The 14,939-nt window shown below is 47.4% G+C and overlaps 1 protein-coding gene and 1 pseudogene across 10 annotated transcripts in view; one reads left to right on the top strand and one right to left on the bottom strand.

Moving 5' to 3' along the window:
• Positions 1 to 1,799: 1,799 nt before the first annotated feature.
• Positions 1,800 to 2,061, bottom strand: LOC118076499 (small ribosomal subunit protein eS28 pseudogene; annotated as a pseudogene).
• Positions 2,062 to 7,969: 5,908 nt separating this feature from the next.
• NSD1 (nuclear receptor binding SET domain protein 1) overlaps positions 7,970 to 14,939 on the top strand; it is a 59,520-nt gene continuing 52,550 nt past the window's right edge. Inside the window, exons 1-3 of one of the 10 annotated variants that reach the window (XM_060271595.2) lie at positions 8,839 to 9,025; positions 9,676 to 9,713; positions 9,981 to 10,580. In XM_060271595.2, coding sequence (XP_060127578.1) covers positions 9,696 to 9,713; positions 9,981 to 10,580 — 618 coding nt within the window. In that variant the 5' untranslated portion in view covers positions 8,839 to 9,025; positions 9,676 to 9,695. Of the gene's footprint in view, positions 8,159 to 8,199; positions 8,434 to 8,546; positions 8,633 to 8,838; positions 9,026 to 9,217; positions 10,581 to 14,939 lie in introns of those variants that run through there. The other 9 variants (XM_060271594.2, XM_088662088.1, XM_088662091.1 and 6 more) reach the window with 9 other exon arrangements.

Consider the following 14,939-nt stretch of genomic DNA (forward strand, 5'->3'; position numbering starts at 1 on the left):
CTGTTTTAGGACTGGTGCTCTCAGAGCTATCCCAGGGTCCTGGCTTACCTCTTTGTATATTACCTATCTTCAGAGTGATAAAGTTCCTAGCATTTCCAAAACTGGTTCCCCACCCCCAATAACAAAAAAGAATGAAGCTGCTCAGAGGATCCAGTAACGTAGACACTTGAAATAAGCTATTAGTAGCATCTTTTGGCATTATTGCAAAATTGGTAATGAGAAATGCCTTTCTTTTTAAAAAATAAATAAATAAAAGATTACAGTTACTGCTGGATGTATTCTAAATGCTGTGGCCACAGGCTGAAATATAATGTGTAAAAAATAACTCTATTGCATAGGTAACGTTGTGTCGACCACATCAAACTATGGCAAGTTCTTAAAGAAATGGGAGTGCAGCAATATTTCCAAGGATAGTTAGGAACCTGCCCAATTCAACCACCAGAGTTATCAGACCAAATATATCACTTTGCTTCTAAGACAACCTTCCTCAACCTAGTTTGTTCCAGGCGTTTTGGACTACAATTCCCATCAGCCACAGCTAGCATGCGCAATGGTCAGAAAGTTATAGTCCAAAACATCTGGAACACACCAGGTTGGAGAAAGCTGCCCTAAATCATGAAGGCATGTGTGTCCTGGGCATACACTAGGTTTGTGTCCTTTAATAATGAATCTGCAATATAAGTTAGTATAACTCACAGGTTCCTTATTTGCAAAGAACAGATTTAAACACTGAGAAATTTATTTACACAGGGGCTCACAAATGCCCTATTCTGCATTCTGTTATGTTGTGAAAGACTAATAAGCCTCAGAACCCAAGAAGGACTTAGATTTTAAACTATTTTGCAGTGGCATCTTGGTCGATGTGAGTGTAATACTATAATACACTTATTATTCATCACCTACTAAAACTAAGGCTAAATACATGAGACAGAATGGGACACACATTGTTCCCTCATTTACCCTCATTTCCACATTTCTCCCTTCTGCTGTTGTCAATGTCCAATTTCAGATTGCAGGCTCTTGAGGGCAGGAACCTGTCTTTTTGCTGGCACTCTAGAAATGAAGGGTGAATATTCTGTGACCATCCAAGACGTTTCTGGCCTACAACTCCCATCAACCCTGAGCACTGGTCATGCTGCAGGGAGTCCAACAACATCCAGAGAGCCCAAAGGTCAGCCACCCCTGCTATAAAACACTTGCCATCATAAACAAATAAATAGAGATCAGACCGCACAAGCAACCTCATTGGTTGCTAGAGCCAGCAGTGCTTTGGGGGGATTTCAATGAAGCAGTGTGCTTATGTGGAGGCATTCCCTAGCATTTATTGCAGTATTGCAGAGGGTAAAATTGCATGATTTGGGATTGCAGAGACACACAGAGGCACATCTCCCAGAAGGCACAATAATGCAGCTACTTTGGGCAGCAGAGTGTTAGGCCTGCACTGTTTGCACTAGAAACTTACAAGGCCATACTCCTTGCATATTCTTGTGGCATACACTGAAATATAAATTCTACTTTTCTTAAAGGTTTGTTCTCCTCATCTAGGGAAACAAAACATCTACAGCCCTAAAAGACAGGTCCCATCCAAATACCTCCATAATGTAATACAGGCATAGGCAAACTCGGCCCTCCAGATGTTTTGGGACTTCAACTCCCATCATCCCTGACCACTGGTTCTGTTAGCTAGGGATGATGGGAGTTGTAATCCTAAAACATCTGGAGGCCCGAGTTTGTTTGTTTGTTTGTTTGTTTGTTTGAAGTGGTGGAAGACAAAGGAAGTTTATTGGAAGGACTGAGGGTAGCTCATCATTTTTTGACTAGGCTTGTACAACACATCACACGGGAGAGTTTTGATCCAACTTGGCTGCAGCTCAGCGCAACCACCGGGCCTCGTGTTCAGACTCCAACAGCGTGAGCACATCCCCTTCCCGGACTGGGCCTTTTACGTTTCAGATAATCAAATTCCACACAGACCTGGGTGCACTGCCCCTGCGAGCCTGTCCAGCCCAGCACTTTGGTGACTCAGGCTAGCTTGATGGGCTGCGCACGGCTCATGTCCATGGCAGAGGCGAAGGCAGGAGGCAGAAAAGCCTGGAGGACTGAGTTTGCCTATGGCTGATGTTATATAAAACTACTATGGAGAAAACAGGCCAGTGCCTATTCTGTAAGCTACTGTTTGTATCTGTTTGCTGCGAAGTAGCTATGCCCTCTGTAACAAAAGCCTAGCTTGTCCACAAGAACACTGAACACTCACATTTTCCTGTTTGTATATTGGATAACTTCTGCACCTTTTCAAGTCTGCCATTAGGCCAGACTCTCTCCAAGAAAATCCTAGTATGTTAAATCAACCATATTTTTCTTTCACAACAACTCCTTCCTAAACCTTTCTCTCAGTTAACTTTACCAGAATGTCTTTGACTGATTCTAAATCATACAGCTTGTGATGTCATTCTAAATATGATACCTTAAATCTCAACAGGCCTTATTGTGTTAAAAAAGCCATACCTCTGGAGACACACACACATATTGCATAGAGCCTGTAGGAGTAGTACTATGACACAAACATGTGCAGGTGATATTCTGATATCTTCTAACTTGAACATCAGTTTTGATTTGGGCATTTCCCCAACTCACTGCAGCTAAGTTGGGACACATGTTAATGTTTCCTTTAATTCCTAAAGAAGAACCCTGAGAAGACACAAGTCCATGCCACAAGGCTCATGTTGGTGTCACCTCCTTCTTATACTGCAACCTCCTTCTTATACTGCAACCTGGCCTATCTCTGGTCCCAGTGCAGCCTGGGAGACAAGGCTGGCACAAAGAGAGAGATATGGAGACTTTATGGCTTTGCTTTGGATGGTGGCAGTAGCAGGTTCTGGCATAGTAGGCCTTCCTTCTCTTAATCATGACAGGCTTTTGCTGTGCATAGATCCCGCTGATGTACTGCACCAGAAACTAGTAGGAGTTGGGAACTGGAATGTGTGACAGACTCATATCAAGTGTTTGTTTTGAATCATTCAGAAGCCCTGGCTCTTGCATGGGTGAAAGCTGGTTTTACCTTGCTCTTCTCCTGGCATTTTAAAATAAGCCCTGGGCTGGGCCTGAGCACAAGAAGCACGATGGCTAAGCTGGATCAGTTCCTGAATCCTTGACAGTTACCAAAGCTCTGTACAAAATAAGGCACAACTAGTTTACTCATCTTACAAATAGAAAACTGAAACAAAGAGGAAATGAGGTCAGAGACAGGGGAGCTGCTACTGAGCACAGTTGCCTCACTTCATTATCTAAGGATTACCGAGGGTTTTAGAAACAATAATTTCCCTACTGTTTCTCAGTTACAAAGTGTTTTATGTTCCCCATCTAATTTATCACAGTGTGTTTGCCAGTCCCCAGCTCTCAGTGGCGCCTGATATTCATGGGATGGATGTCCACAAATATTCAAACTTCAGGGGAAGTTTCTGTGAGGAAAGTGAAAAGGCATTTTGGGCTGAAGGGACGACCTCACAAGGCTCAGAAACAGGAGGCCTGGATGTGGCCTAAATAGGGAAAGAACATGTAGAGACAAAAGTTGCTGCAGGTGGAGAAGTTGAGGTAAAAGTGGGCCCAACTGGAAGAATTAATGTATGGTTGGCGGTTCGAATCCCCGCAACAGGGTGAGCTCCCGTTGTTCAGTCCCAGCTCCTGCCCACCTAGCAGTTCGAAAGCACGTCAAAGTGTAAGTAGATAAATAGGTAAACTCCAGCGGGAAGGTAAACTGTGTTTCCGTGTGCTGCTCTGGTTCACCAGAAGCGGCTTAGTCATGCTGGCCACATGACCCGGAAGCTGTCTGCGGACAAACGCCAGCTACCTTGGCCAGTAAAGCGAGATGAGCGCCGCAACCTCCGAGTCGTCCGCGACTGGACCTAACGGTCAGGGGTCCCTTTACCTCTTTACCTTTAGGGCTGCCATACATGTCCTGGTTTACTTTTTGAAATATGGCAACCCTAACGTATGTGGAAGGACAGATCGTGAAGCTGAGGCTCCAATACTTTGGCCACCTCATGAGAAGAGAAGACTCCCTGTAAAAGACCCTGATGTTGGGAAAGATTGAGGGCACAAGGAGAAGGGGACGACAGAGGATGAGATGGTTGGACAGTGTTCTTGAAGCTACGAACATGAGTTTGACCAAACTGCAGGAGGCAGTGGAAGACAGGAGTGCCTGGCGTGCTATGGTCCATGGGGTCACAAAGATTCGGACATGACTAAACGACTAAACAATGTATGTGGGGCCCAGGCAGTAAAGGACAGGAGGCAGGCTGGATGAAGGAGGGAGTAAAGATCTGAGGGAAGAATGGGTAAATGAGGGAGAAAGAATAAGGGATTAAATCAGGATGGAGCTGAGGGAAGAAAAGACCAACAAGAGAAAGAGGAAGTGCAAATTCCTAGCATAGAGCTGAGGTGCAGAAATCTGAAAGTGAGGCAGGGACACTGAATTGGAGCAAAGTATTGGCCATGTTCCTGACATCCTCCATGAAAAATGAGAGAAGTAGGTATACGTGTGCTGCTCTGGTTTGCCAGAAGCGGCTTTGTCATGCTGGCCACATGACCTGGAAGCTATACGCCGGCTCCCTCGGCCAATAATGCGAGATGAGCGCCGCAACCCCAGAGTCGGTCACGACTAGACCTAATGGTCAGGGGTCCCTTTACCTTTAGGTATGCATCTGGACAAAGACAAATGCCAATTAGCTTCAGCAGTGGTTATGAAACTATGGCCCATGGCCAAGGGAGCCTGAGCAGGCCCAACTCCTTTTTTTGAAGCCACAAGACAACACCGCTTGGCCTTATCAGGCTTCTTGATTAGAAATAACCAGCTTCATTATTGGTTGTGTTTCTCATGAGCACTTAATATGAACAGAAGTGGGCAGAGTGGTCCCGTGCAGAGTTGCTCTGCTTTACACCAAAAGTTCTCAAATATACTTCTTTAGGGATGAATGGGCTGTTGCTGGAGAGCTGCTATCTCCCCTTCTCCTTCCAGTGTGGAAGGGTATGTGTGTTACTGAGGTGGTGATGTGAAGCAGTACGAGCATGTAAAAGCACTCTAAAAATATTATGTATGATTATCATTATCCAAAACAAAAATAAAAAAACCTTAGAGACCAACTAAGTTTGTCATAGGTATGAGCTTTCGTGCGCATGCACACTTCTTCACTGAAGAAGTGTGCATGCACACGAAAGCTCATACCTACCGGTATGGCAAACTTAGTTGGTCTCTAAGGTGCTACTGGAAGGATTTTTTAAATTTATTTTTTACTACCGTGTTTTTCCGAAAATAAGACAGAGTCTTATATTTATTTTTCCTCAAAAAAAAAACACTATGGCTTATTTTCCGGGGATGTCTTATTTTTTTATTAAGTATGGTAGAGTTTAACCTACAAAGGTTCAACTGCCTATCACTATGGCTTATTTTTGGGGTATGGCTTATATTCCTTGAATGCTTAAAAATCCTGCTATGGCTTATTTTATGGCTATAACTTATTTTCGGAGAAACAGGGTACGTCAGACCAACACGGCTACCTACCTGTAATTATCATTATCCAGTGTGTCAGGAAGCAGTGTGAAAACACACACACACACATCCAGCAATTCAAAAACAAGGAGTGTTCCTCCTTATTCCTGTTGTGTCTGCTATCTGTCCCTGAAAACAATGGAGCAGTTTTTCATTTCCTGCAAAAAAAAGAAAAGAAAAAGTTGAGGGGTGAGGAGCACTGACATAAGATCCATGTAGCTCCTGAGAACATAAGAAGAGCCCTACTGGATCATGACCCATCTAGTCCAATATCCTGTTCTCAGTAGTTGACTGCAGGAAGCCTGCAAGCTGGATATCAGTACAAATGCATTCTGCCCACCTGCGATTCCGTGCACCAGGCATTTGGAGGCATGATGCCTCTGTGAAGGTAGAACATAGTCCAAATTGTTGGCCATCACCAAATCTCCTAGGAGTGGATTCCATAGTTTAACTATGTGCTGTGTGAAAAAGTGCTTTCTTTTGTCTGTCCAGAGTCTTCCAACACCTCCCATTTCTCCTTTTTTGGTTAGCCACATTTGAACCCTGCCTAAGGTCACCAGGGAATGCTGCCCAGCAAATCATTGTAATTGCTTGTGCTTATAAGAAGCTACCTAACTGCACCAAACCACTGGTCCATTTACAACCCAGTATTGCCACCCTGAAAACTTTTGGAAGGGCAAGATAGAAATTCAATAAATAGATTAAAAAATACTCTGACCTAGAAACTCCAGAAGCTGTTTCCCTCAACTTAGGGGCACTCAGTGATTATCAAATTTGAGCACCTAATTGTGTAAGGGCTCAATGCAGCACTTTCTGTCTCTGATTTGGACTACACTATCCCACAGTAGTTTCAGAACTGATGTTTAAGTGACCTGCCCAGGCTTGTTCAAAAAGACTGTGGGCAAAGGAAGCCTGCAAGTGCACCTTTTCCTAGTTGCAGATTTGCTGTTAATATTTTAGCCTGCTTGGTCCAAGACGTTGCTATGCAGCAAGTTGGCCAGTTTCCTGTACACCCCCTCCCCGCATTTCCACTGTGCCTGCCTGTTCCTGGATGGCGAACTTCTCAACACACACACACACACACGACTCATTAGGACAGTTTTCTCCCTGCAAAACATCCTACACATTAGTAGCGCTATCCTAAACAGAAGACGGTGATGGCCTTGAGCCCCACAGCCCCCTTTCTCTCTCCCCCCACCTCTGCCTGACTAGATTCTTACGGAGGAGAGTTTTACTGAAGCCGAAGACGTGTTTTGTTTTTGTTTTTTCTAGAAAAAGGAAAGAAAAAGAAAATAATAATAAACTGGCGATCTCGGTTCCCTCAGCACAGGCTCCTTGAGGACAGATCTGTGGCGAGGATTGCAAGGTAGAATGAATGAACCAATCAACCACTCCCGTCTTCAGCCCTTCTGGCGGGGGCTCCCGCTGCACCGGGGAGGGTGGGTGCGTGGCGGGGGCTTGCCGTGCGAAAGGTTCGGTTTGCCTGGCGGCTCTAATGGCCGCTTGGCGAGGCAGGTAGCACGGAGGGAGGGGAAGCGCGCGGGGGTGGGGTAGGGGGTGACACAACTGCATTCTGCTCTCACAAGCCGTGCAGGGGCTGCAGCAGCAGCAGGAAGCGGGAGGGTGCACCGCACGGCTGAGGCCCGCCGCTCCTGACCGATGTCAAGGCACCCAGCCTCCTGTGGAGGAGCTGGCAACGGGGCGCGCACGGGCCCTCGTTCCGAGCTCGGGCCCCCCGGGATCGGGGATCGGCTCGCCTTCTATGGCTGATCTCGTTATGCTCCGGGCCGCGTTGCCACGCAAAAGACGGTGCGGTGGTGGCGGCGGTAGCAGCCCAAAGCAGCGCTTGATCTAGGGAAGAGCGCGGACGCCGTGTTCTCTAGCTGGCCCTGAAGACCGGCTAAGGGAGCCAGGAAGGTGGGGGCGTGTGGAGGGCCGGCCTTGCAGCGCCCGGGGAAAAGGGAACAGTGGGCTTCTTCCCTCCCTGGGCGAGAGCAGCTGCACCCAACCCGACGCGGGAGGAAGAGGAGCGTGTGCGAGGCTCCCTTCCAACCCCGCTGCTGGGCTAGTCAGTGGCAAGGGGCTGGACCCCAGCCTTCCCCGCTCTTGGAGGATCTGGGGGTGCGGCCTGGTTTCCCTCAGCGTCGAGGGGAATCGGCCTCGCCGGTGGCACCCGGGACGCGGGTCGGCCCTGCTGTCGCCCCTCACGCGCTGACACACACACACACACACACACGAGTTTGGCCCCCTTTCACTGCGGGGGCCACAGAGCAGCCATTTCTCCCTTCCCAGTCCAGCCGTTTGTTTTAGGAGTTCGGCCCCCCTCCCCTTAATCGGCGGTGCGAGCGGGGCGTGTGGGGGCGGGGGCGGAAGAAAGAGCGGACGGAGCTTTTCTTCCTTCGTTACCCCCATTGTTGGCTGGAGATAAGGGAACAAGCTGACCCGTCTAGTCTCCCCTGTTGTTTGGGCGGGAATATGGGGATGGCCTGGCTTCGTCCTTCTGGCTCCCAACTTCAGTGGCCGAGGAACCCTCCCAGTTTTCCTCTCCCCCGTTCGAGAGGGGGACAAGGTTTGCGAGGTCGCTTAGTCTCCCAGGACCCCACCGCGCCTGAGGTGAAAAGCAGCTTAGCCCCAGCCGCACCATGTGCCTCGGAGAGGACACCGAGGCAGGACTAAGCCCGGTTGGCTGCTGGTCACGGGGCGTCTGAGGGGCTCCCCCTCCCCTCTTTTGGGCTGGCAGAGAGAGCGGCGGCGGCGGCTGCCCAGCGGGTGGGTGGGCGAGCTCCACATCCACCATCTTTGCTCGCTCCTGCTCTCTGCTTGCAGCGCTTGGCGGGGGAGCTAGCAAAGGCCTGGCCTCGCAGGCGGCGTCCTGCCGGGGTGGTTTGGTACGAAGCAACTCGCTCAGGCTGAGGGGAAGGATGGTGCTGGGCGCTGGCAGCGAGAGAGGCAGGGCTTGTCCAGCGCGGGCAGAGAAGGGAGCTGCGGCGCCATGTGCAGTGGGAAGGGAGGGAGGCCGAGGGCAGGACGGCAAAGCCACGCCAGCCCTTTGGAACAGGCTGAGGAGCCCAGGGCAAGGAGCAATAGGTGGGGCAAGGGAAGGGCTTCCGCACTTGAGCTCTAGGGGGCGTCCGAAAGCGCAGGGGCCGCGTAAGTGCCCCAAGGAAGGGGGGGAGGCCATGCGCAGCGACGGGCAGACGCGCACGCGCGCGCTGATTGGACAGCGCAGCGTTCGCTGGCGGTGCTGCTGCTGAACCCCAAGAGTCAGTCAGGGGGCGCGCGCGAGCGCGCACAGGGGACAGCCGCGGGGGCGCGCGTGCAGCAGCGTCGCGCGGCCGCGCGCGGGCGAGGAAAGGAGCTAGCAAGCGAAAAGAAGCTGGCAGGCAGCTGGGCTGGAGACGGAGCTGGTAGGGACCGGAGGAGCCAAGTCGGCTCTTCCCTTTGGCCCTGTGCTAGGGTGGGGGAAACAGAGTCCGACAGGTAAATTGCAGGGAAGACTTCCCTGTTCTCCCCAGAGGCGGAAACTGGTGTCTGCGGGCAGATTCCACCCGGACATTGCAAGGGCGCCGCAACCCTCACCCGGAGGGCCTCTGGAAAACGGGGTGGGGGTGGGGCAATGCACGCCAGCCGGTGTGTCGGGCCTAGTGCAGAAGCCGGGTGGTGGCCAAAGGCGGCCGGGGTGGGGGTGGGGGCGGAAGAGGATGAAAGATCCAGAAGCCTTTGCTGAAACGATCCCTGCTCAGCAGCTGCAGATCTCTGAGAGGCGGGGGCGAGGAGGTAGGGGGAGAGTGCGAGGAGCCAGGCCAGGCCAGGCCTGCTCTGCTGCGCTCCCTGCAACCAGCAGCAGCAGGATGGATGCTGCGCTATTGTGAAAGGCGACGTTAGGCTGCGCCGATCAGGAGGCAGTGTTGCCTGGGTAGCTGTGGAAGAGGCATGCAGCCGGCTCGGTGCAGGCTCTCTGCGTCCCCAGAACCAGGAGCGGGAGGCGTTTGCTGGGCCTCTGCCGCCGCCGCCGCCGCCGCGGAGGAGGAGGAGCACCACCATAAGCAGCAGTAGAAGTGGCTGCCATTTTGGAGAACAAGGCCCTGGAGGGTTTGCCTGACCCCATTGTTGCTGTGTTTGCTTCACAGGTTGATGCCCGCCGCACAGGATGGATCAGGCCTGCGAAGTGAGCAGGAGGGGCTACCTGCCCCCCTTCGCCAGCCCTTTGGCGTTAGATGTGCCGGAGAACGGGGACGGCCCTTACGGGGGGGAGGGTCAGAGCCGAAGCCCCGAGCCACCTAATGGGTGCACCATGCAGTCAAAGGCTGCTGCTGCTGCCTATGGCCCAAACCCTTCTCCCTGCTACATCCCGCTGCGCAGGCTGCAGGATTTGGCCTCCATGTTCAGTGCCGAATATTTAAATGGCTCAAAAGATGGCTCTGATTGTTTGCAGGAAGTTGAAAGGAGCGACTCCAGCGCGGAGCTCTGCGATTCTTCAGTGTTAACCGACTCAGACGACTTCACCCGGCATGACTCGGCAAGACTCCTGGATTTTGATTCCCTCTCTCCTTGCTTGGAGGACGACCCGGAGGTGGATTCCGAAACATCATTCCTAAAAGCAGATGAAAGCCCAGAAGAGGAAACTGAGTTTATGATGGAGGACAGAGACACCATCACCTACAGTGAGGAGGTAGAGCCCGAGGATGGGATGGAAATGATTGAGGAGATCCAAGGAGGACGCTCCATAGAAATTAGACACAACGAGACAATGTCTACCCTGTTTCCAATAGGCTTTCCTCGAGAGCAAATACGAAGTAACACTTGCAAAGAGGCTGCAGTAGGAAATAGAACTGAAAAACTAAACCTGCGCCCAGTGTCTTATTTTCCTGGAGATACAGATTTAAAAACAGAAAAACAGTGCAGCATTATGAAGAAGGTATCTGAAAAAGAAAATCCAGCCCAGGGTCCCATCACACTAGGAAACTTGATAGAAAGGCTTGAAACTTCAATTACTGCAAAATCATCATCCTCAACAGCAGCAGCATTGCCACCTGTAAGCAGTCTTGGGGTACCCGTTAAGTTCTCTGCAAATTTATTTATGGGGAAATGTTCTACATGGTGTTCCTCTGGTCTGTTGCTGTTACAGAGAGAGGAAGAGTTGGAGGTGGGTGGAGTTAACAGGTTGTAGAGTTTCCATGTGTTTTGTTTCATTTGCAAAGCAAAGTGCAGATAATTTAAGCAAGGCAGTTTGAACAAGAGCTTTGAAAACAAAATGTTTTGTGGTCGTTCTGCCTGGCATACAATCCAAGAAGTTGACACAGTGAAAAAAAATTCCTTATCATAGAAGCTGAATTGAATATAATTTCCCTAACCACATGAATTGTCATCTTTCTCTGCTGGTTGTAACAAGATTTAAGATTTGGTAACTTTATAAAAGTGTTTGAAAACATGCACCCCTCACAAGCCCCTGCTCCTTATACTTAATTTTTGCACTGTTAGCTGAAATGAGGTATTTTTTTAAAAATTCTATGATAGCTGGAAAGCCAAAACGTTATTCAGACAGAAAATCCACTCTTCATTTTTCCTTTTCAGCTTATTCTTAGTGGTTTTCTTTTTAAAAAATAATACAGTTGCATCTGCTAAAAATGTTTAGTCTTTGATTTCTGGTTGTCTTTGTAAGGTTAATAGGGCTGTTTCCTACAGGGTAATGGTAAGAAAATTTGTATACTTCTGTGCATATATTTTTCTTGATGCATGTGCACTCTTTAGAAATTTGCTATCAGTTGTGGCTTTTTGGTGCATCTGTATTACACCCACCCACAAATATATAGAGAGAATAGCAGCCCTTAAAATGCACATGCATTACATTTTGCATGTAGTGTGGAATGCATATGATAATGCAAGCAAGTGTTTACATCTCATGTCCTGGTATACATTTGCAGTTAAGATAGCATGTGTGAAGTGGCCTCAGTTAAAACAAAACACTCCATTACTAAAATGAGATTTCATTTAATAGTTTAAGTGAAAAGTGCGAAGACTTGCATTGTTTTCTGTTTTGCAGAATGAACTGTTTGCATGCAGAGTAATTTTTAATGGTTCTGAATTCTTTTAAGAGGAGAATTGAGGTGTGTTTTTTGACTTTTAATGGTGGTGATAATGGCCTAGTTTATGCGTAAAGCTAAACAAAGCTATGGTGAAATTTCAATATGTTAGTTGTGAGTACTCACAGTAAAAAAAATGTGGCTAGTTCTCCCTTGGTCTTCCTGATGGTGTGCTACTGAAATTAAGCCATGGTTTGGCTCAGCATGACCGGTACATCTTAATCTTGGCTTGTGGTTTGTCTGAGGAAGAAAAACTATGAGTCTGAATTTGGAAATAATGGTAAATTAATCTGTACCGTAAGCTCCAGGTAGTGTGGCAGTAAGAAGGCCGTAATTATTATTGTAAGTGCTTGCACATTCACACTTAGCAATGATTTGGCTTAGAGTTACATGCAAACTGGGCCAACAGTAGTTTGAGAATACTTCAAGTCAAAAGACTTACATTCAGGTGTAACTTTGTAAATAGTGCATAAAGTTGCAGTCCTGTGTACATCTACCTGGGAATGAACACAGAGGAGCTGACTTCTAAGTAAATATGCATAGGATAGTGTTGTGAAACTAGTTTCAGTGGTTACTGTTGGGAAAGTCTACTAGAATATTTTGTACCATGGCAAAAATTTAGCATTCGGTGCAGTTACATTAGAATTTACGGTACCTGTTTCAGTTAGTGAGAGATCTCTTTCCAAAATAATGTCACTGCCAAATGCCTCATATCTGATATTATTTCTACTGATAGTTACTAATTCCAGAGTATTGCATAAATGTTTGCGGAGCAGATAGCACTGTGCAGGTGTTAACACACACATGTTCACCAGAATACAGAGCAGAAATGGGTTGTATCCAACTTAACATCTGCATGCATGGAACAGCTTCCAGAAGTGCAACAGAACTTTTACTTCTTTCTTCTCCCTTACTGCATCCTAAACCCTCTGGCATTTCCCCCAACACGGAGTAGATTTGGGGGTGGTGCAGGGGGAGGAGATGGAGGGGAAATTATGGTATGTTGCACTCACAGGAGTCATTCTGCATTTGGCCATTTGGTGATTAGATTTAGCTAAATGTAACCCAATGTTGTTGTTTTTTGAGGATATTGTCCCATTAAAGAAATCTTAATATGATCTGAGTTTAAACCTATTAATCTAGCAATTAAATTTGCATATATGTAAAACGAATGGTTCTGAGGCTAGCAATGTAAGCATTGGGTGATATCTAGCTAAGTCATACTCGATTAGTAGTCTCATGGAAATCAATGGACTGGTTTAAGTATGAGTAACGTTGGATATCCGCTTTTGGTTTTGGATATTGCATGCATGTGTCCTAGCAAGCATCTTCTTAGAAGAATCCCCTTCTCTGTGGGACTAAAGTGAGAATACCTCTTAAGTGGTGCTTTAAAAAAAATACCGTAGCTGCATGATTGATTGGGGCCCCAGTGAGACAATAAGTGATGTCACAACACTATGCAGATGTTGTTGTTGTTTAGTCGTTTAGCCGTGTCCGACTCTTCGTGACCCCGTGGACCATAGCATGCCAGGCACCCCTGTCTTCCACTGCCTCCCGCAGTTTGGTCAAACTCATGTTCGTAGCTTCTAGAACACTGTCCAACCATCTCGTCCTCTGTCGTCCCCTTCTTCTAGTGCCCTCAATCTTTCCCAACATCAGGGTCTTTTCCAGGGAGTCTTCTCTTCTCATGAGGTGGCCAAAGTATTGGAGCCTCAGCTTCACGATCTGTCCTTCCAGTGAGCACTCAGAGCTGATTTCCTTCAGAATGGAGAGGTTTGATCTTCTTGCAGTCCATGGGACTCTCAAGAGTCTCCTCCAGCACCATAATTCAAAAGCATCAATTCTTCGGCGATCAGCCTTCTTTATGGTCCAGCTGTCACTTCCATACATCACTACTGGGAAAACCATAGCTTTAACTATGGATCAATGCCTTGTCGTGGCAAAGGGGCTTGAATAACTCAGAGAAGCTATGAGCTATGCCATGCAGGGCCAACCAAGATGGACAGGTCATAGTGGAGAGTTTTGACTAAATGTGATCCACCTGGAGAAGGAACTGGAGAGCCACTCCAGTATCCTTGCCAAGAAAACTCCATAGACAAAGACAACAGGCATACAATGCAGATAGGTCTACTTAATAACAGAATAACAGAATCAATTTTACCTCCAAAATTTCTTATTACATTGAGTTACAGTTGAAATGGACATTTTAAAACATTTTTGAAGTGTATGGCATCTAGTTTCTGTTAGGAGTTTATTTGCTTTTGTTTTTAGTTGTGCAGAATTCTTGTGATTGTCTCATCGTATAATGGCTTTTTAATGCAAATATTTTTTAAAAAATAGAATGCTGGTGCATAAATATTGATGAGAAATGCCTTTCTTGAAAGGGGCTGTTTGGAAATCGGACCTTTTTTTTTGGTAAGGCATGTAAAGAAGGAAGAGAGCTTACCGAAAGAATGACATCAGAAAATCTCAGAAAATAATTTTGTTTGTGGTTATCTCATAGTTCTGGTCTTGCAACTGTCTCTGAGCAAGGGGTTCATTCAAGGTTTAAAAGCAAGCAAGAATATGCTGCTGGCTACTCTGGTGTCTGAGGCGCATGTGTCAGGGATGGTTTAAGCCAGGCATTGCCAAACTTATCACTCCAGATGTTTTGGGACTACAACTCCCATCATCCCTAGCTAACAGGACCAGTGGTCAGAGATGATGGGAATTGTAGTCCCAAAACATCTGGAGGGACAAGTTTGACCATGCCTGGTTTAAGCCAAGGGAGCTATTGCAGCAATACCTTCAGCAATAATTTTGTGACTAAGGTTTGAAATTGTTGTTCTTTGAAGTTAGCTCAAATAATCCAGTGATCCTATTATCACACATTATTTCATTATTGTAGCCATAACATTCATGTGAAGTTCTAATAGATGACCATTGCATCTTTGCAAGCTGCTAAAACCTGTATGCATTTTTGGGGTTAGGTTTCTCTCCCACCACAGTTGAATAGATCTTCAAGTCCCAACAGCATGAATCAGTATCTCTTGTGTCCTCAAGCACTCTTCTAGGGGTGAGAGCACACGACCATGGCTGTGATTATTGCAAGAATGTATGAGCTTCTATGCCCATCAGTTGGTGCTGCTTGCATGTGATGTAGTTAAAATGGATAAAAATTAATGAGCTAAGAATAGTAGTAAGTAAATACTGTATTGTTGCAAGGGCTCCCGCTAGCACTGTGGGGCTTTCGCTCTCCTCCCCCAACACTCCCTCTCCACTTCCTCCAGATCTGTTCTAGAGAGTCTGAAGAACCCTCAGAAACACCACAT

The sequence above is a fragment of the Zootoca vivipara genome, chromosome 2, assembly GCF_965207765.1.
Source record: "Zootoca vivipara chromosome 2, rZooViv2.hap1.1, whole genome shotgun sequence".
Taxonomy (NCBI): Eukaryota; Metazoa; Chordata; class Lepidosauria; order Squamata; family Lacertidae; genus Zootoca; species Zootoca vivipara.